Source organism: Manis pentadactyla, chromosome 14 (assembly GCF_030020395.1).
Source record: "Manis pentadactyla isolate mManPen7 chromosome 14, mManPen7.hap1, whole genome shotgun sequence".
NCBI lineage: Eukaryota > Metazoa > Chordata > Mammalia > Pholidota > Manidae > Manis > Manis pentadactyla.
In genome coordinates, this window is record NC_080032.1 from 58,103,039 (window position 1) to 58,126,116 (window position 23,078).

The following is a 23,078-nucleotide window of genomic DNA, read 5'->3' on the forward strand; positions in this document are numbered from 1 at the left end:
TGATAGAGTTAATGTGATTTGTAAATCACGAAAGGAGAATGGCTGCCTCCTGCTGCTTTATCAGCAGAACCACACGGGGGGGTGCTGCTCTTCTCCCAAAAAGTAACCCCTCATGGTGCATGGATGTGTCCCTGCTTGGAACTGGATAAAATTCCTACTCTTCTAAGAACTAATATGTTCTCCAGCCCCTGAATGTTTACTGTTAATGAAGAAAATGTATATACTTTGCTGTTTGTCTTGCTTTTATCTTTTAGGAAAAGACTGATGTGGAAGGAACCTTATTTGTTTACACAAGGTAAGGTTATGTTACTTTTATAAAGAAACTGACAATCTTTGAAGGAACATTTTAGCTCGTTTTATTTTAAAGTATTTTAAATATTTCAAAGAGAAGTAAAAGAACTTGATTTGAAGTTCTTAGTCGACCTAAGGAAGGGAATACTGAATAATGTCCCCTGGTATAGTGTTATGAATGCTAATTTCAGAATTAACTTAAATGTCAATATAGATAAACTTAAATTTCTATGTTCTTTCTAAAATGGTATTAAATATTCAATTCAAATGAGTGGTACAAAGTTCTTGAATATAATGCATTGGCAAGGAGCTAGAAGTACAAAATTAAAAATACTGGGTTATTTAATTAATATTTGGAAAAGGGTTTTATTGGTCACCTCCCTCCCCTGCCCTTGACTCTAAAGAAGTAAGATCCAAAATTAAAGACATCTTTGAGTCTTCCATTGTATAGTCAGTAGAATATGTTTCAGGACAGATATCATAAATTCATGTTCTTGTAATTTTTATCAGATATTATTAATATCCCATATGTACACAGAATCATATGGTATGTATGTTGTCTTAATAGCCTTTTTATTCACATAAATGTTCACGTAAAATGTCATAGCAAAGTCTATCAGTGAGGATGCAAAGATAAAACAGAGTCCTAGCACACAGCCTTCTAGGGCTAATGGTTTCACTGGGGAGAGAGAAAATGTGCTCACACACATACATATTCACATTTATAACCCACAGTACAGAGAGGCTGTCCTCAGTGCCAGTTGATAGGCTATAAGCAATAAATAGGCTGCTGTGACTGTGGAGGACCTTAGAGAATTCGTGAGTCTTGAGTAGGCTTCAGGAGTAAGGTAGAATTGGACTTGTATAGAGGAAGAGGTAAGTGCAGTCCCAGTAGGAAGAATCGCATCAGCATAGAATAAGAACCTAGTGTGTTAAAGGGACAATGAGGAAAATGACTGGTGCAGAGTTTATGTTGGTTTATATTAATTAGGAGTTGACAGTGAAGAGAAAGAGATTTTGCTAGCTTGAAATGTTAGAATAAGGATTTTGAAATTTATTTTCTTAGTAGGGAGTCGCTGAAGGTTCATCAACAGGGAGTAATGTAATTATGGTAAACCATATAGAGGAAGCATATGGAGGTATGTAGCATTGTGAGGATGCATTGCTTCAGAAATTAAAGTTAGAGATGACATGGAGAAGATCACTGCAGTGGAGCAGATATGAGGTGACACGAGTATGGATTAGAAGATAGAAGTTGAAATGGAAAGGATTTAGTGAAAGACTGTAGAGAGGGAATGTGAGATTTAAAAAATAACATTAAGATTTTAAAGTGGAAGACTGAGAATGACAATGTCCTTGGCAGGATGGGAAGACAGGTTGAGAATCTGGTTTGAGATAAGTTTTAACTTTATTTTGAAATGGTGATTTTGGAGTGATGGGGTATTTGAATAGAGATTCCCAATCCCTCAGGATAGAGTCAGGGATGCAGCTAGAGGGTTTGGGGTATCTGCATTAATTTGGTGGTTGAAACATGAGAGAAAAAGTGTGTTCTGAAGGAGAGGAAACTGCTGAGGGCTAATGGTTGGGTTTGGGGGCCAGCAAGGATACAGAGGAGAGTGAGCCACAGAGGATGAGCTGAACCAGATACCAAGAGGCCTGCTGTGGGCACAGTGCAGATGGTAGAAGTCCACGAGTGTAGGTGGAGGGGAGCTGCAGTGCGAGTGGAAAGAAAGGAATGGATGATGCGGCCATGTGGGCAGATGACACCGAGTCAGTTTGTTCAGGAAAGTGGAGGGCGCCAGGAGCCATGGCTGCACTAGTTCCCGGTAGGCTCCACATGTCCACGAGACACCGGGCGCGCTGCCACATGGGCCTCTCCGGGCGGGCACAGACTCTTAGAATCGTGAAGTGTGGGAAGAAAACCACACAGTTGAATTCCGCTGTGTGTCATGCATACGATATACACTCTCACTCATTTCTCACAAGTATTCATTCTTTTGAGAAATGAAAGAAAAGATGTATTAACATGCATTATTTTTAGGGATTTTTAATAGGGTTTTTTTTTTTTTTGAGTGCAGAAGAGTAACAGATTACACAGTATTTTCTGTTTTGTACCCAAACCAAATGTGCACTTACATTTTCAAGTACTACTTCTTATAGTCTGGGTTCTTAATGGAGCTGTCAATTAAACAGATCAACTGAGAAACAAATCCTTTCCTATTTCTCAGTCTCTTCCCCAGATCTAACTCAAGAATGGCTCCTCTCATCCCTCTTCTCCCTCTACCCCCAGATCCTAGTCTGTTCAAGTTTTTCTTTGGTAGGGAATGATAGAAAGCTCATAAAAATCAGAAGGGAGGTTTTGGTACAGGTAGTGAAGCTGCCAGTGATATTTTGGCTTTTCTTTCAGATGTTGCTTTCTAATAGTTGACACATTTATTCCCTGAGCCTATATTATAAATTACAAGATGGTATAGTTACCATACTATTAGAGAGATGACAACCTGTTGTGATAATGAAATACTTGAAGAATCAAATGCTGATTCTGTATAAAAACACCTAATCCAATTTTAAGTTACTTCTTTTCTTTTCCTCCCATGTTTTCCTTTCTATAATAGAGAGTTTATAGAGACACCCACAGGTGATTTTGAACTTTGCACTTACAGAGACCCCTCTGTCAGAGATCTTTGGAAGTCAGTTTTCATTCTTAAGGGAATTTAAGTTGAAATGATTAGCATAATTATTTCTGATATTGATTATATTCCCACCACACTTTACCTCTTTGTAAAATTAGTTAGGCAAGGATTACCTTCCATCTTTTTTAAATTGGAGGTCTCAAAAGAAATTTTTGTAAATGGTAATTAACTATATTTTACTTCTTTATCAGCATTGAATAGTTAAAGGTGAAATGAAACTAAGATATAAACACCCTTTCTTCCTATTGCTCATAATATTTCTGTGGTTTTGTTACCCTGGTATCCTACTTTTAAAGTTAATAGGTGAGTTCTGCTTGTTTCAGTTTCAGTGTGTGAGCATGTGGCATTTCATTTTTTACCAGAAGTGGCACAGCTGAATTTCTGCACAGCTGTCACCAGGGGCAGGCACAGGCACACGTAGTTGCAGGGTGTGTTCTTGGTATCATTTGGGTTCTTCCTGCTTGACGGAGAGTGGGCACTGAAGGTTTATTGAGTGAAATGAAAAATAAAAAGTCACTAAATCTCACATTTTTATAGAGAAAAACTTTAATAGTAGTTTATCTGTGAAACTTTGCTTTATATTGAAGAAAACAAAATATCTGTGCTTTGCACTAAATTATATAATCTTATAATGATACTGTATCATCACAAATTCATTGACTAGAGGTGCATCATTTCTCTAAGAAATTTTGCAGCTTTCAATTTCAAACCAACACTTAACATTTTTATGAAAAAATGTCTTCATATAATTGTGATGTATTATTAACTTCAAGATGATACTATCTATATTAACTATCAAGATTATTTCAAGGAACCTATCGGTAATTTTTTAAAAGGTAGTTACCGTCTCTGCCTTAAAGGAATTTACAGTGTAGGTAGGGAAATAGGATACATACACACATGTAGCTAAATTGGCAGGACTGGATTTTACCAAAAGAATGGCAGTGACTATCCCGCTGTACGTGTTACATAGGATTAGTGTGTAAATTAGCATGTGAGTATTGTTAGCCAGCGTATAGTCATTACTTCATAGGTGTCCAACTACTTGCACAAAGCTGCATAACCATACAAAAAGTTTTGGAGACACATTCAAATGCAGTCATACTAACAGTATTCTGTACTGAACAACTTGTCTTTTGATGTGCTCCCCACCCCTTGTGATTTTTAGGTCTGCCTCTCCACAGCATGGGTTCACCATTATGAATAGGCTGAGCATGGAAAACAGGACAGAACCCATTACTAAAGACCTGGATTTCCAGCTCCAGGACCCTTTCCTTCTCTACAGAAATGCCAGATGTGAGTCTTTCTTAATGCATTGAGTAGTTTTATTTCTGCAATTTGGCCAGGTGTTTACAGTTGCACAGTGGATGCCTTTGTGTTTGTGCTCAGTATCAGTGACTTGAGGGATCAGCACTTGTTAGCTTGGGAAATGCACACCTGATTGAGCGAGTAGCATCTTCCTTGGAAAAACTTAAATGAAAACAATGTGAATGTGATGATATAAGTATTTAAAGCCTATCGTTTGCAGCTAGACCCATCAGAGAGGTCTGGGTAAAGCAAATTCTTGGTCAGGAGACTGCAGAGGTACAGACACATATATAGGTTGTGCTGCAGAACATGGAATTAATTATTCAGCTAGCAGTGCTTTTTCCTTGAATATGGCTTCTGACTGAGTGTCTGATATGTTTGAGGGAGAAAGCCTGTATTCTAGAAGTGCCATCTTTTGAATGCATAGCAAATGAAAAGTTCAAGTCCAAAGAGTTTTGGTCATTAAGAATTTCATAATACTTCATAATGTTGAAGTTCTGTTAGGTAATTAAATGGCCCTTATCAGATTTGAAAGGAGGTGGCAGTTGCCTCTGCAACATTGTATTTCCCATTTTACTTCTGTATCTCAGACCACTTGTGTTAGTCTATTGGGCAGCCCAGAGAAAACATGATAAAAAATAGATGAACTGCAGGAGCATCTCCATACACAGAAAATGAGCATACTGATAAATAAATGTGTGTGTGTGCTCACACATGCTCTGTGCTTTGTAGATAACTTTCAAAAGGACCCTTTGGTTAAGAAATGTTTCCATTGCATTTTCCAACCTACTTTTTGAGCTCAATAAATAAGAATTTGCCTACTGTATACTATTCAGTATAATTTTAATTTATGTAATATAATAACATTTAATGTTTTAACCCCAGTGAATTGTTTTGAAGTAAATATAGCATCATATTAGTGCTATATTTATTTATAATTATATTCACACACAATTACATTGTCATAATAGGTGGTCATCCTGTTATTTAGAGAGTTGTTAATTTGTGAGAAAAAAATTAAAGCTATTAAAACTGTAACATGACTTACTAATGGTAGGTCTTGTGAAGTGAAAAATGTAATAATACAGAGAAATGCTTTGTTTTCTGTTCCTGTTTCTTTGCTGGAAGGTGTAGTTTAATCAACTGTAGCTTGTAGTTGTTTGAATTGTTGGTGTGTTTATAGTTAGGTTTTATTTTCCTTTTCTAGACAATTAGATTCTATGTCAAACTAATACATAATTCATATCCTAATAAATAACCACAAGGATAAAATAAATGACTATCAGACAGTGATGATTTTTGGCTACTCTTATTTTGGATACTTTGTCTAGTCAGTATAAATAATTTGTTAAGTTCTTATTATAATACTACATATTTTATTATGTAGTATACCAAAAATTTAAAAATACAAATTGTCTTTAATGTGGTTGATATATAAAACAAGGTTCCTAAGTCCCACAGGACTTATCTCATAGGAAATACTACTTGAACCTAATAAATATACATTAAGCCTCACCCTTGGTTCTGAGCAGATGCTGTCTGATGTCCTAGTCACTAGCTACATGTGGCTGTTTGTCACTAGAAATGTGGCTAGTCTGAATTGAGCTGTGCTGTAAGTATAAAATACACATTGATTTTCAAAGACTTAGTACAAAAAACGGATGTAAAAAACTCAGTGATTTTATATTGATTTACCTGTTGAAATGATATTTTGAATATATTGAGTTAAATAAAACATTATTAAAATTAATTTCACCTGCTTCTTTTATTTTTTGATTTAAAATAACATATGTGGCTCACATTGGTGGTTCACCTTATATTTCTATTGAGTGGCATTGTTTTAGGCATTTTCATTTATTTTACCATCTTTCATAATCATGACTTTGTAGGGTAGACATTTTCACTGCCATTTTGCAGATAAGAAAAGTGAGGCACAGTGAAGTTACAGACCTAAAGCTACCAATTCGGATTTCAGTTCTGTTGCTTTTTCTCACCACCTGTACTGCTTTCTGCACTATTAAACATGAATACAAATTGATGGCGGCCTTTGGGATGCATTTTAAAGTATTTCTTATGAATTTCCATAAGAAAAAAATGACATGGTTGAACAACAAAGAATAGAAGGGAAATGGATCTATTTACCTTTGTGGGTTAAATTGGCTTTTTTTTTTTCCTCCTTAATATCTGATACTTACTGCCTTTGCAGCCATAGCCATTTGGTTTTAGTTTAGTTTATTTTTAAAAGGCTTTCATCCTGTGACATCAAAGGTTCACAGAAGAACTTGCCCCAGGTGCTTTCAGGCTCTCAGTTCTCAAATGTTTTTAAGTAATTCACATCCTATATATAATAATCGCATATGGTTTACATATTCTCTGATAACATAGAAATTAATTCATCATCCTTTAGACAATGAATCCAGCTTCATTCAGGACTGGTTTTTAGAACTCTGTACCCCTCAAGGTCTGTACAGTCAGAAATCACTCTGTCTAGTTTTGGCATTTCACTTTGGTCTGCATATATCATAGGTCATACTTGGACATTTCAATAGGTAGAATTGATACAGGTTTGTGATGAGTTTTCTGATGGAGTTTTTTAGATCCATTAGGTTAAAAAAATTAGTACCTAAGGAAATAACTATCCCTCTCTTGAATTGGGTAAATTTAGAAGAGCAAAATAAAACAGTGAAAATCTCAAACTCTCTTCATTTAATAATTAAAAAAAGATATTAAATAAATAACTTTAAATTTTGACCAAACACAAAATATAGTTTTATTACAGTAAAGGATTTATAATTTCTAAACTTGATTGTAGTTGAATTTGATCTGTATAAGGTTTAAAAGCAAATAAGATTGCTGTTCAAGTTGTGATAAAAATTAATTTATTCAGTGAACACTTACTGATTTACTGTCTGCCAGGTACTATGTTCAGGCCTGTATATGAGTAATTCTGATAACTTTTTCTTCAAAAGGCTACTATTCCTGTTTTGTAAATGAGGAAACTAAAGGGATTTAGTAATCACCAGGGCACACAACAATTTTGAGATGGAAACAGCTTTTCTGTACTGAAAAGGCCTAATTTTAAAAGCCCAGGCCCAAGCAGTGAAAGTACTAACACATGTATGCTGTTTGAGCAAAGTTTACTGTAAAGAAACAATCAGTTTAGTGTATATTCCAAAATTTAAAAAGCAAGTTTTTTTTCAAATTGAGAATCTGTTGTATCTCAGATATTAGAGAGGAGAATATCAAAAGCTCACATGACAAAAAGCTGAATTTTACCATTTCTTAGACATTATTCCCTTTTAGTGACCATTTACTCTGTTTTCCATTTCACAACTAAATAGGATTTTGGTATATGGAGATATATTTTAGAAATGTATTTTCCCAAACATATCACAATATTTAAAGTAAGTTATGGACAGCAATGACAGGCAGATTTCAGATCTAGGCCAACATGTTGAGTGTATCATTGTTTGTGGTTACAGAATTAGAATGAAATCCTCTTGAGCTGCTTAATTTCATTGTAGACATAAGCCTAGAGCTTAGAGTAAATCGGAAAAGGCAAAATCAAGGTATTTAGGATCAAAGCTATTTTAGAAAAACAATTCCTCAGTTCTAAGCAAATTTACCATATTAGGTAGTTTGGCATTAAAAAAGAAATAGAATTTAAATTCTTCATTGACATTGTAGAATCTGGGAAAAACTGCTATAAATAATGGCAACAGTACACTGAATGAAAATGATAATTACAGACAGCTCTAATCTGTCAAAAGGCCATGTCATAGAAGTTCCCTTTTAAGTAATTGGTTGGTAGACTTTTCACTAAACATGGCAGATTGAACACACTCCTGTGGTTCTGAAACTGTTGAAATGACAGTAAAGGAATGAAAAGAGACATAAACCTCTAAAGGTGGAGGATGAATTTCATGAAAAAAGGTGGAATAAACAGGGGAGAGGAAGATGTGCTACAGTAGCTTCATTGTTTACAATTATTAACTTTGCCTCCCTCCAGAAGATAATGTATTTCTGCTGTATTGAGGTCAGACCTGACTACAATTTGGTTCCTTTCCCCAGTGACCCACCCTCTAAGAGAATATGTAGTCACCCTGTTGAACTCAAGTATGACTGTGTGAATTGCTTCGGCCTGTGAAGGTGGGTAGAAGTGATATGTGTCACTCTGAGCAGATACTTCAAGAATGAGCTCATGATTCACCATGTCTCTTTTCCTTCTGAAAAATGACTTAGCAGTATTTTAGGCAGAGGCTGCTTTGTCAGCCTGGGTGCTGGAATGAAGATATCATGGCACAGAAGTAAAGGTGACCCATAGTGCATATGTAATGTGCACAAGAAAACTTTTGTCATGGTAAGCCATTGAGATTTTGGGGGTTATTTGTTACTGCAGCATAACTTAGCCTATTGTGACTCATACACAAGCCATCCAGGAAAAGGGGGGATCCAAACACAGGATGGGGATAAAGGAACTCTGAGAGCAGTAGTAAAGAGGAGTTCCATAATGACCTCTGTGCAACTAAAGGTCTAAAGATGAGTCAGGCTTAAGTAGGATGAACGGCTTCAGGAAGGGTGTCCATGACAAAAATTGACCATTGATACTTTAAATCTATTTGTACGTTTATAATTTCTTTTTAAGTGATTTTGGTAATAAAGGAACATTGAGAACTGACAGGGAGTGGAAAAGGAGAACAACAAAAGGATGCAATCCTTAATTCCTGGGGTAATGATACATGATGTATAGAAAAAGATTTAAATGCCAGAAGAAAAGTTGGATGAGAAATAGAGATTAGTAATAACTATTGATGTAATTAGGGTTGCTTTTGGGGAGCAGTAATCAGGATGTAATGGCTAGAGAAGAGTTCTGCTATTGTTTAAACCTTGTTTAAAAAGTATTTGACTTTTTAAGTTATGTACATGTATTGTTTTTGAATAAAAAAATAATTGGATATCAGAATACATTTAGAAAAACTATTTTAGATGGTGGTTAAGTGTCTAAGACAACTCACAAGAACGTTTTTAGCCCACTGTGCATCTACTTAAGAATACCCCACCAATGCTATAATGATATACCAAAAAAATATAACACTAGCACACATAGCATTATTTCCGTAGGAAAATTCATATAAGTGTAAAACTATCTAGACCCCAAGAGTAACTTCCTTTTAGGGCAGAGGACTTCTAGTACCCATTTGTATAAACAAATCACTTGTAAAGCTAAGTAATCGTAAATAAATTGTATTTTATCATGTATGTAATAGTAAAGCAAACTGAAGCCTCCACAGCCATTTGCTGAGTCTGTTCAGTAGTGGTCTGCAGCTCTCTCTTCCTTTCCATTTCTACATCCATCCCAGTTCAGGCTTTCATTATTTGTTACTTGGGGGTATTTCATGACTTCTTATAACAAAAAGGGATTAAGCTTCCAGCACCAGCCAAAATAAAGTAAGTTCACTATAGTATATCTCTCTCACTGAGCTAAAAGTTCTGGATGGTATACAAAAAGCAACTAATTGAGGATTCCAAAAGTAAACAACAGGCATATTGGGGAGGGGATTCAGAACTTGAAGAACATCCAGTATGGTGGTGTTTCCTGATTTTATTCTTTGCTTCTGTGCCTTCTGGCTTTGACTCAGGAGTGGACCAAGAAACAGAACTGTGGACAAGAACAACAAAAAATGAGAAACCCTTCTTTCTGGTTTGGGGACTGGAGAAATGAACTCCTGTGTGAAGTAATTCATCCTCTCCCCACCCCCTTTTTTTTCTCTCCCAGACCTACCCTGAAGCCAATTGCAGTGCAAAGCTGAACTGCCCCTGTGATAGTGATAGTGGTGGCACAGGCACCTAAATACCCCAATAAACATCCTGTCTCTGCCAGAGGAACTGGTAACAAGGGCCCTTGTGGTCTGAAAGTATGGGGGAAAATCCCATTATATATTTTTTATCTTTTGCTTTATAATGTAGGCAGCCAATTGTGTATGGACTACATGACAACTGACAAAATGACAGTATAAGAAGCTAAAACTCTGAGAGAAACCCTGACTTTCTAGCCAGAGGACTGGGAAAAAGACCCCTGAGAGCTGGAGAGATGGGTGGATTCTAGAGATGAGAGCTGGATAAGGAGATCCCCCTCATTCTGTATATGAACTAACACAAGTCCTGGTCTGACTGCTGAGCTTCATATACATGTAACAGAGCCAAAGAAACATAGCAAAGGCTTTGAGGACTGATGTACAGTATAAACCACCATCCAAGTTCCAGACTAACAGTGAAGTGGTATATGTTTGGGATAGACACAAACAGCTCCAAAAATGGAACTAATATGGAAACCATTGTCCACAAAAGACAAGACAGAATTCCCTGTCTAACCCTAAATGAACTTAATCACCTTTTTAAACAAAACACTCTCCAGAGGGTTTTAAGAGTACTCAGTCTCACTACATAATGAAAATGTCCAAGATAAAATCCTAAATTACTAATCATACAAAGAACCACTAAAATCTGACTGACTAACTCTCAAGGGAAAAGCCAATCAATAGCTAGGTGTTGGAATTGTAAGACAGTGACTTTTAAACAGCCATTATTACTATGTTGTGAGGGAAAACTGAATGCTCTTGAAATGAATGGAAAGAAAATCTCCGTGGAGAAATAGGTATGAAAAAGAACAAAATGGAAAATTTGGAACTGAATAACAATTTTCGTTAGGTGGTCTTAAATAGCAGAGTAAAGATGACAGAAGAAAGAAAAGTCAGTGAAATCAACAATCAATAGAAATTATCCAGTCTAACAAATACAGAGAAAAAAGAAAGCAAAAGCACAGGGCCTTAGAAACAATATCAAAAGGTCTGAAGTTGTGTCGTTGCAGTCCTATAAAAGGTGGAAAAGATGTGTAGGAAAATTTCTTGAATAAATAATGGCTGAAAACTCAAAACTTGGTGAGACACAAATGAGTGGATTAAAAAATTCAGTGAACCCCAAATAACAATAAACCCAAAGAAAACCATGTCCATAAACATCATAATCAAACTGCTGAAAAACAAATTAAAACAAAAAATCTTTAACCAGAGGGATATGATACATATAAATAGGAGAACAATGTTTTGAGTGACTACAGATTTCTCTTTAGGAATTATGGAGTCTGGAAGACTGGAGGAACATTTTTAAGTGGTGAAATGAAAGAATTGTCAACTTAGACTTCTGTCTGTAGTGGATATATCTCTGAAAAATAAAGGTGAATAAGGACATTCTCAGATAAAGGAAAATTAAAGATTCTTTGTCAGCTGACTGGTTCTAAAATAAATGTTAAAAGAAGTTCTTTAGTGTGAAGGGAAATGATATCAAAGAGGAAGTTGCAACTGCAGGATGAAGTACAAGAGAAATATATAAATGTATGAGTAAATACTTATTTTTTCTCCTCTCAAGTTCTTTAAAATACCTATAACTATTGAAATCAAAAGTTACAATATTGACAGAATGGGGTTCAATTTATGGTCAACTTGCAACAACTATAACATGAAGTGGGAGGGTTAAGGGACCTGTATAGTTGTAAAGCCTTTACATTTTACTTGGAATGGTTAAAATATATATATATATAGTAGACTGAAAAGTTAGGCATGTATATTGTGGTCACAGAGCAAACAAACATAACTGATAGATAAAACAATACTAAAAAGTCAAATAATCCAAAAGAAGACAAGAAAGGAGGTAACAGCAGAGCAAAACACTGGGGTGACAGACAAAAAATAAAATGGCAGATCTAAATCCAACCATATGATTATATTAAATGTAAATGGTCTAAACATACCAGTTCATACCAAAAGAGATTGTTGTTGGATTGGATAAAAAATTATTCCCCAAGATGCTATTTATTAAATTATATATTTAATGTTATAAAGAAGTTAAAGGTTATAAAGATGGAGAAAGACACTATGCAAATACTGATTGAAAGACAGCTGGAGTGACTATATTAATATAAGACAAAGTAGACATCAGAACAAATAAAATTACCAGGGATAAAGTGGGACATTATGTAATGATAAAAGGGTCAATTCACCCAAAATACATAATAATCATTAATGAATATGTACCTAACAACAGAGCTTCAAAATATGTGAGGTAAAAACAGGTAGAACTAAGAGGAGAAAAAAAATCTGCAGTTATACTTGGAGACTTCAGTATTCCACTTTCTGTAATCAATAGAACAGCTGGACAGAAAATAGAATATAGAAAACCTGACCAATGCTTTCAACTTGACATAATTGACATTGTACACCATTCCATCTGACAACAGCAGAATGCACATTCTTCTCAAGAGCACATGGAACATTCCTCAAGATGAATTTTATCATGGGTCATAAAGCAAAACCTAAAAAGTTGAAGAAATTGAAATCACACAAAGTATGCTCTCTGACCACAAAGGAATTAAACAAAATCAGTAACAGCAAGGCATCTGGAACATTCCCCAGAGATGGAGGAAAATTAAAAATGTTTGAGCTAAATAAAAATGAAAATTACCAGATGTAACTGAAGTTGGACTTATAGGGAAATTTATAACATCAAATATTCATATTAGAAAAGAAGAAAGGTCTCAAAGGAATTAGTTTCTTTCTACCTTAAGAAACTTGAAGGAGAAGAGCAAATTAAACTCAAAACAAACAGAAGGAAGGAAATAATAAAATGAGCAGAAAACAATAGGAAACAGGAAAACAATGGAGAAAATCAGTGAAACCAAAAGCTGGTTCTTTGAAAAGAGTCAGTAAAACTGATAAAACCCTGGCCAGATTGATCAAGACAGAAAAAATAGAGAAAGAGGACACAAATTAGCAGGAATGAAAGAGGGAGTCCCTACAGACATTAAAGGATAATGAGGGAAATACTATGAACTTTTCTATACCCATGAATTCAACAATCTAGATGAATGGACTAATTTGTTGGAAAAATGCAAATCACCCAATGTACTCAAAAAGAAGTAAATAATCTGAAGTCTCATATCTATTAAAGGTGTTGAATTGTAGTATAAAATTTTCTAGTAAAAAAAACTTCAGGCCCAGATAGTTTTTACTGGTGATTCTACAAACATTTAAGGAAGAAATAATACCAATTCTACAGTCTCTTCCAGAAACTAGGAGGGAATACTTTCCAACTTCTTTTATGAGAGCAGCATTATCCTGATAACCAAACAAGACAGTGACATTACAAGAAAATTATAGACCCATGTCTCTTGTGAATATAAAAAAATCATCAATAAAATACCAGCCAAATAATGTCATAGCAACATTATTTACACAATAATCAAAAGGTGGAAACAACCCAAATGTTCACTGATGGGTGGATGAATAAACAAAATGTGATACACACACACACACACACACATTGGAATATTATTCAGCCTTAAAAAGGAATGAAATTCTGATACATGCTACAACATGGATGAACCTTAGCAACATGGATGCTAAGTGAAATAAGCCAGACACAAAAGGATAACTATGGTATGGTTCCACTTATATGAGGTACCTAGAATAGTCAAATTCATAGACAAAGCAGAATAATGGTTAGGGCTGAGGGGAGGAGGGAATGGAGAGTTAGTGTTTAATGGGTACAGAATTTTAGTTTGGAAAAGTTCTGGAGATGGATGGTGGTGATGGTTGTGCAATGTTGTGAGTATACTTAATACCACTAAACTGTACAGTTAAAAATAGTTTAAATGGTAAACTTCATGTTATTTATATTTTACCACAATAAAAAAATACTAGCAAATCAAACCCAGGCATACATATAAAAAGGTACATCATTAGCCTTATAATCTGCTTATGTCCTGCCTACAAAACCACTGCCAGATTTATCTCCCTAAAGTACAAGTCATTTTCCTGCTTAAAAACTTGAAAGCCTACCAACTAGACCTTTCACCAGACATAGACAGCTTGCTATGTCAGTCCCCATTTTACCTGTCTGGCCAAGTCTAGCAGTACTCTTGTCCATTTGCCTTCTGTTCTAACTAACACAACTACAGACAGTTCCCAAGTTACAGTGGTTTGACTTAAAAGTTTTCAACTTCATAATGGTATGAAAATGACACATGTCCAGTAGAAACGATACTTCAGATTTTGAATTTTGATGGTTCCCCAGGCTAGTGAGATGCAGTACAGTCCTTTCGTGTGATGCTGGGCAGGGCAGGAGCTGCAGCCTCCAGTCCTGAGGCCATGCAGGTCAGAAACTGATGGACTTACAACCATGCTGTTTTCATTTTCAGTACAGTATTCAATAAATTGCATGAGATATTCCACACTTTATTATAAAATAGGCTTTGTGTTAGCTTACTTTGTCCAACTAATCACTATTTTAAGTGTTCTGAACATGTTTAAGGTAGGCAAGACTAAGCTATTATATTTGGTAGGTTAGATATATCAAATGCATTTTTGACAGAATATTTTCAACTTAACAATGGGTTTATTGAGACCGAAGCCCCTTATAAGTGAAAAGATCTATATATGCTTTTGCAGAATACTCTTTAATTTCTTACCTCTGTGCTTTTAAACAAGTTTATTCTTTTTTTCTCCTTGAATTTTCTCCTTCAGCCTGACCACTTCCTACCAGACAAATTCTACTTGTGTTTCAAAACCCAACTGAAACTTGACTTTTCCCTAATATTACTGTAATTACTTTATCTAGCTGTGATTTTTTGCTGCAACATACACCTCTCTTATGTTGACTTTCATAAGTGTTTATTGAGCATTTGTCTAGTGATACTGATTCTGTGCTGGGTTTTGAGAGTTCAGTAATGAATAACATGCACCCCTTCCCTCTTTGAGTTTGCTATCTTAGCACAAAAAGCAGACATGTATATGTTAAAATAATATGCTGAATGTTGAGCTAGTTAGACAACAAGCACTTACTAGTACTTAGATTCTACCTTATGTGTGATATTTGTCCTTGTTTTCTCTATCAGAATAAAAGCCAATGGCAAGGTATCTTTCCACCCCCCTACAGCAGTTAACTCCTTGCATTCAGAGTGTACAATTAAATATTTGCAATAAGTACTGAGTTGTTTTTATTAGATTTATTTATTCAAAGCAACCAAAAAGCTTAACCCCAAATTTCATACCTACTCCTTCAGTCTTTTTTCTTTTGGGCATTATCCAACAGACAATAAGGAAAACTTTAAATTCTGTGGTTCCTGGATAGAAACTTAAAATACTTAATTTCAGCAGCAGTTGATTTTATATAGTCATAACATTTACCTTAAAGTTCCTAGAAAAAATTTGCAAGTTGTGAGAATTCATACCTCCTTGTCTTGAAAAATGTAATAGTTCTAGGAGGAGATGTAGAATGTGGGGATATGTTAAGTTCATCTATGTAAATTTATAAAACTTTGTAAAAAAAAGTTTAAAAAAACATTTTACTTTATCCTTCAAGTTATTTTACTCTTAAGATATTCTGGTTTGATATTTAGAAGTTTATTCACTATTTCAAAGTTGGTATTTTAACCATGTTACATTAAAATAGGGTTCATGTCCCTGTTTTCTGGTGACCCTATAAAACATGGCTATATGAGTATAAACAGTAATGCTTCTGCTGTAGGTATTGTTTCTGAGGATTAAATAAGAAATCCTCTATTCCATTTTTGTAGAAGAAATCAAATCTATAACTCTTTATTAAAAACAATTAATAACAGGTATTACCAAACACTAGGTTTAAATTGAATGTTGTGAGCATTTACCATTAAAAAAGCCAACTGTACCCCATTAAAAGTAGAAATTTCATCAAATTATAAACTTCTGTTCTAAAAATACCTTTCAGGAAATGTAAAGGCAAGCCACAGACTAGGTAAAAATATTCATACTACCTATGCTGATGTAGTACTTATATGTAACTAACTCTTTGAACTCAAAATTAGGAAGACAGTCCAATTTGAAAATAGGAAAAATATATAACAGCCACTTTACAAAATAAGATATACAAATAGCCAATAAAGAGATGCTCAACATTCATCATCAGGGACTTCTGAGTTATTGTGTATAGCAACAGTTTATTCCTTTTTATTGCTGTGTAGTATTCTGTGGCATCAGTCTATTGCAGCCTCTTAACTCATTCTCTTATGAATGGGTATCTGAGTTATTTCTAGTTTTGAACTCTTGAGTAAAGTTCTAGTTCATGTTTTTTAGGTAGATATATGCTGTCATTTATTTTGGGTTTGTATCAACCCCTTATAGTATAGGGGTTTGTTTGGCTTTAGTAGGTACTGCTGAACAGTTTCAAAGTTGTGTACCTGTTTATTCTCTCTCCAATAATGTATGAGTTCCAGTTGCTTTGTATCCTTGTCAACACTTTGTTGACATATTATTGTTCCCTTTAATTTCAGCTATTGTGAAGTGATATCTCATTGTTTTAATTTACATTTTACTGTAACTAATTGGTTGAGCATTTTTTCATATACTTATTGGACATTGGATGGATATGCAAATTAAAGCCAGCATGATAATACCACATAATTTACTAAAATGGCTAAAATTAAAATGACTGACATTACCAAGTGTCAGTGAGAATGTGGAGCAACTGAAATTCTTATACATTGCTGATGGGAGGGTAGCATGGTGCAACCACTTTGGATAATTGTTTGGCAATTTCTTATAAATGCAAACATAATTATCATATGATCCAGCAAGTTCCACTCATAGGTATTTACTTAAGAGAAATGAAAACATATGTCTACATGAAGACTTTTATGCAAATGTTCATAGCAATTTTATTTATAATAGCAAAAACCAAAAACAAACTAGGAACAACCCACATGTCCATCCATCAGTAAGTAAACGTATAAACCAATTTGGTATATCCCTATGATGGAACGCTACTCAGCAATAAACGGGAATGAACTGCTGATCATTCTGCAACACAGACAAATCTCTAAAACATCCTGAATGAAGGAAGCCATCCACAAGAGTATATCCCATTTGTCTGAAGTCTAAGAACAGGCAAAACATTAAGGGTGATACAGGTCAGAAAGGAATGATTGCTGGGATTGGTGGTGGAAGGGCAGTTGTTGACTAGAAGGTGGTAAAAATGTTATATCTTGTTTGGGGTGGATTACATGACAGTGTATTATTGTCAAAACCAATCAAACAGCACTTTTTAAGTTCTGTGCATTTTGTATATAAAGTAGTTTTCCATTTAAAAAAGTAGAAATGATTGAGTTTGTAAAAGAAGACTAAAGAATACTTATATATAACTTGGTACCTTTCTTTTTTATCCTGTCATTTATTAACCACTGTTTCTTCTAACCTTGGATCTGTTCTCTTCTAAGTTAATTAGAATGTTACACTAACCCTTCTCAAATTTGTATCTTGGCTTCCTCAACCTGGAAATACAACTATCCTTATTCTAAAATACATCTTCAGGACTTTAAACCAAAGTGACAACAGAGACTTCCATGTAACCTGATTTCAAATGAAGATTTTAAGTAATTTCAGGTCCTCTGGCTTGGGACATCTGATTTCTCTAGATGCTTTCTCTAAAAAAGAAGAAAGTGTTTCCTTTTTGCTGAAAATAATGAAAACCTGTACAAAACTTAATCTTTTTTCTTGAGTAGAAGGAATTAACTTTTTTAAAAAGGCAGTTTTTCTAGCAGAGAGAAGCCTAAGCGAATATTCTGCAGTCCTTTCCCTAGAACAAAATATACAGTAAACAATAAGATTTTTACATAGAATTATAGGTCTTTTTTTATGGCTATTACTGAACATATTATGAGGTGTAAGCTTTCACTTCTTCCAAAGCTCCAGTTGAAATGTACCATGAAATGCATGGCTGAGGATGCTAAGTATAGATAGTAAATAATAGCAGTAAGAAATGTAAATTTGCAAACAAAGACAGGTCATAATTTGGAAACAACATTGCTCACTACTTAGAATGCTTTCTGTGAAACATTTGCTCTTTTATTACACTACCATTAATTGGTTGGTTATTGATTATTGATCTATTGAGAAGGCAGTGACATGAGTAATAAATTACAGGCCTCTTAGGGACAGAGACTACATCTTATGTTTTATTTGTGTTCTGTAGTCTCAAATAAACAGAAAATGAAGAGATCTGGATAAGAACTAGACATGTACAAAATGTACATGTACTTAGAGTAATTCCCAAATCCTTTATATTCTAGAATTGTTATGTGTGGATGGATTTACAATGTTTTTGTCCAGTTTTGAAGATACTCTGCTTGGGGTGATTGAGAAGGAGCCACGAAGTTGCCCAGCTTCCAGAATTCCTCCCTGTTGGCCACGTCCTGACAGGACTAAAAATCCTACCTCTCAAGCTAATGCAAAGCAGTAATCAAACCTGAACTGCATGGTTCACCCTTTGCATGGCTGAGGATGCTAAGAAGTCTGTGCTTTTTAATCCCTTTCCTAGAGTTCAGGCCACATGGAAGAATAAAAAGTCATCCAACTTCACAAATTCTAAGACCTTGAGACTTTATTCATCTGTTTTCTTAACCTTATAATCAAGTCAGTCAATTATTACAAAAGTAATTTGAAGGGTTAAAAGTGAACCCTGTGTAAATTTATTACTAAGAAAATGAAAGTTACATTATCTGCCCACAGATAATTGAGTTATATTTCCATTCTAGGATATTTACTGGTATACTGACAGCCTCAGATAGTAGTTCTTAACTTTCTTTGGATCTTAACTCCTACGAGAAACTGATGAACTTCCTGCCTGCCTCTCTTCCCTGCTTCCTCAGGTATTTGTTGATTGCCTGCTATGTGCCAGGCATTGTTCGGGGTGTCTATGTTATGTACCTCCCCACCTACAAAAGAGTCTGTTTCATATATACATACCATTTTGCATATAATTTTAGGGAATATTGAATCAAAGCCCTCTAGAGTCAAGAAACATCTTTAAAGTAATTATATGACTAAAATACTTGACAGTTTTACTAGGCAGAGTCTTAGTATTAGCAGGAATAACAATAAAATGCCATTCTCTTTGGGATCTGCCCAGTGATATAAAATCCTTACAGCAAACTCATTCAAATCATGTACAGTATGGGATGGGAGGCAAGGACTTTGACATTTCCTATCCAGTTAGAATGGATAACTACACAGTCTTGCCGCTCTCTTACTGCAGGTGAGAGGAGTGGCTGGTTGCTTAGATATCCTTCAAAGATACCCTTCAAGGACTCTGCCAGCAAAGTCTGTCTTAATGAGAAAGAAGACCACCCAATCAAACAATATAATGTCACTGAATCTTATTCTGAGTCTATAAGCCTCCTTTGCCATTCTAATGGAAAAATTGCTCTCTTTATCATGCAGCATTGATCAGCATATGATTAAGGGTTATACATCTACTGTGACTTGAGTGATGAAGCCTGTCACCTGAAATCCAGAATCACATTTTTGTTCTGTCACTGCTCAGGTCATGCCAAAAGGAAGAGATCTCAACTCTAAAGGAGACTGTTCATCTGAAGAACTGGCATTCTGTCAAAGAAGGCTCTAGAAAGCCTCTTGTAAAGCAGAATTTCACTTTGGAGCCCTGTGGTATCTCTGGGTTTCATGTTTTTGTATTTCCATGTGTTGAATGGTAATATCAGTAACTACTTGACACACACACACACACACACACACACACACACAGAATGCTTTCTCTCTGAGGTCCCTTCTACACTTCCACCATTCATTACTAGGGGACTCACTGTATATAGGAATTCACATGAATTTAATGGGAAAACCTATCCGTCTCTAAACGTGTAACTTAACAATCTGGTTTGTGCAGATGGGAGGAACCCATGTGGCAAAGTCATATATAGTAATATGCAGATGCTGCATGAGAATAAAGTTAAAGTGAAGTCATATTTTATCCTAAGCCATAAAGACTTAAGATTCTTGACTTTGCCAAGGAAACATGCACACAATAATGCTACTTGGATTCCTACTCTGCATTTGTGACTCAGAGTTGGACTGTATTTTACATTTGGTTTTTAGAGCTCAGTTTGGCATGGTAGAAGTCTAAATCTTGGCAGAGAAAAACTGGATTCCAGAACATTCTTTGAAATGTGTAACTCCTGAAGCATCTCTCAGTCTTCCTAACCTGCACACAGTCTCTGCAACATTAAGTGCTCATTATGGCTACACTACGTGTTCATGTCTATTCTTGTAGAGTCACTTATATGACTGATATTTATCCAAAGTCACTTAGAAAATAGTTTCAAATAATCAACGTGGAACTACTGGATTAATTTACTTCTTAACCCACAGTAGGAAAAATTACCATTTTTCATGTTCTTATGGATTTTGGAGAAAGAAATGAGGTTCAGCCCAGAACTAGTGTTATAGTCATCCTACTCACAACAGTAGAGCTCTAATTTAAGTGAAGAACCACACATAATTCAGTTGCTTAAAGGGCTTTGGGAAAAGGTGGCATCTCCTATACCCATAACTTCAGATTCAGGCTGAGATGAGAAGGTGCAGACACTCCGGCCACGTTGCCTTGTCGAGAAGGAGCGCCAGGCGCCTTCTGCCACCACTGCTGTAGGGTCCTTGAGAATCTCATTTCCAGCAAAGCTATTCTTAGCATTATTAAACTCTTGATTAAACAATCTGATTCAAACATGAGGAACTTGATTGAAACAAGTTGTTTAACTGCAAAAATACTGTTTTATGTTTAGCTTTAACATATACTTCTCACAAACTACATTGATAGGAGACTAACTTTAATTTGATACATTGAGATTCACTTAAGATAATACATTTTCAGTGAGTTGCTGGAATAATGACATTGCATAAATATTATATTTTTATGATAATTTAGGTACTTGTTTATGTAAGCTTCAGATTACTATTATCAGACATGACTGGAATATGAAATCTTTTCTCTGCTAGATCAAGGTACTATTAGTTATACTCTGAAGAGAATTGCATGTGATTTTACAGATGAATTGCATTCTTTGAGCTCTTAGCTGCCAGTGTCTGACAGGTAGTCAATCAGGAAGAATGCCATATGGTTGTTGTAATCATAAATACACATAAAATGAGTACATTAGCGTCTACACAGTGTGGATCAATAGACATATACAATCCTAGGGAGCTCATATCCTAATAACAAAATCCCATCAACATTACTTATACCTAAGATTATCAAATATTTGAAGCAAAATAAGCTCTGAGTTAAGTTAGAAGCATACAGGGTGTGAAGTGCAGAGAACCCCATGCTGTGATCTTTGGTAGAAGGTGTAACCAGTTGAAGCAGAGGGTCTAGCATATCTACTCTTTGATTTTTAATTGAGCCAGCACAGTGATAACCATATTAGCAATTACAAGGAGTATTGTTGGTATAAGATCCTGAAGTCTTAGATTTCAACTCAACAAATGTTTGTAGAATGCCCACCACAATCCAGCCATCATGTTGGGTATATTAACAAGGTCCTACCCTCCAGGACCTCGTAGTCTAGTGGAGGGAACAGTTGTGTAAATACTGAATTATCATATGCACTTAATTTTTTTAGTACAAGGATGTACAAAAAAAATATGGGAGCAAAGAAGAGGTTGAGACTGTTTATCCCTAGAGGAATGAGAAAGACTGAGTCCTTGAGGGTGGGCAGGTGCTCAGAGGGGAAAGACTGGGAGTGCACATTTGTTGTTTGTGGCCTTGGAGATTCTGAAATGAATCTTCAAGATTATGAATGAAATGAAAACCTAAATTTAAATGACCAATAAAACAGGATAAGTTGTCCCTATTTATTATTACCTATGACTCTTTCTGCTTCCTATTTTTAAAACTATTTATTCTGTTAAATCTCTTAAAGGAACATTCCCCAAAATAAATAAAATTAGGAAGAAGTTAGTATACAATGAAGAAGATTCCATCTGACCTTTTATGAACCTGAGGGTAATAGCAGACCTTGAGGTTCCCATTTTGAGGGGATACTAAGTTCTGTGGAGATTAGGAAGGTCTAATGATATAACATGCATTTGTTATAAAAGAAAACTTTTTAAAAGACCCATCTTTTTCTTTGAAGATAAATTACCATTTATGATCAGAGATATGTATTAATTTAATCCAAGTTAGTACAATACTTTCATTGAGAGGTTTTTGTTTTTATGTCATTAGCTTTCTAATGAAGTTAATTTATTTAGAAAGAGAAATGTTGTTTTTACTTCACAGTAGTTGTTAGGTTTTCTATTGTTATCCCGAAAACGTTCATGAGTATTAGTCACCCATAATAGGAACTGCTTCTCATCTACTATGAACCTTCCAATATTTTGAGATCATGGGATCGCTGATGTGTGAGGTGCGGTAAAACGATGTCGTATGAAAAGAACCAGACCAGGGGCCAAAGATAACAGTGCTATGCAGACTTGCAGTGGCAGGGAGGATTTTGTTTTACAATATTGTGTCCGTGTTTGGTCAGTAAAGCTCAGGCAGAAGGTGAATGAAGGAACATTGCTTTAAGGGTATTAAAGAACGTGAAGAAGGAAAGCATTTCAGTGCAAAGCATTCCAAATGGGGTGCAGAATCAGCACAGAGCAGCCACAGCCTGTCCCCCATCCGTGATGCCAGCACATGGGCAAGGTGACCGCTGCTCTAGCATCGCAGCCAGTCCTCTAAGCCTCAGATTCCATCTTTCTCTGCCTCCCCTCTCTCCCTCCCTTCCTTTCACACTCATTTCCTCCCTCCTCTCCTCCCTCTCGTCCTCCCTTTTGTTCTTTAGAGTGTCCACATGAACCTTGGTTTAAAAAAGGTGAATTCCCATCTCTTATAGCCAAGCCTACAAGTCAGTCAACATGAAAACTGTTT

The 23,078-nt window shown here is 35.4% G+C and overlaps 2 protein-coding genes across 11 annotated transcripts in view; one reads left to right on the top strand and one right to left on the bottom strand.

The window, feature by feature from the left end:
- The window catches only part of CACNA1C (calcium voltage-gated channel subunit alpha1 C), a 671,070-nt gene that overhangs the window by 644,344 nt on the left and 3,648 nt on the right, over positions 1-23,078 (bottom strand). The gene's annotated exons all lie outside the window — the stretch shown is intronic.
- The window catches only part of DCP1B (decapping mRNA 1B), a 53,596-nt gene that overhangs the window by 3,674 nt on the left and 26,844 nt on the right, over positions 1-23,078 (top strand). For all 3 annotated transcript variants that reach the window (XM_036907196.2, XM_036907186.2, XM_036907205.2), the window contains exons 2-3: positions 255-295; positions 4,153-4,280. In XM_036907196.2, the coding sequence (XP_036763091.2) occupies positions 255-295; positions 4,153-4,280 (169 nt within the window). The remainder of the gene's footprint in view (positions 1-254; positions 296-4,152; positions 4,281-23,078) is intronic.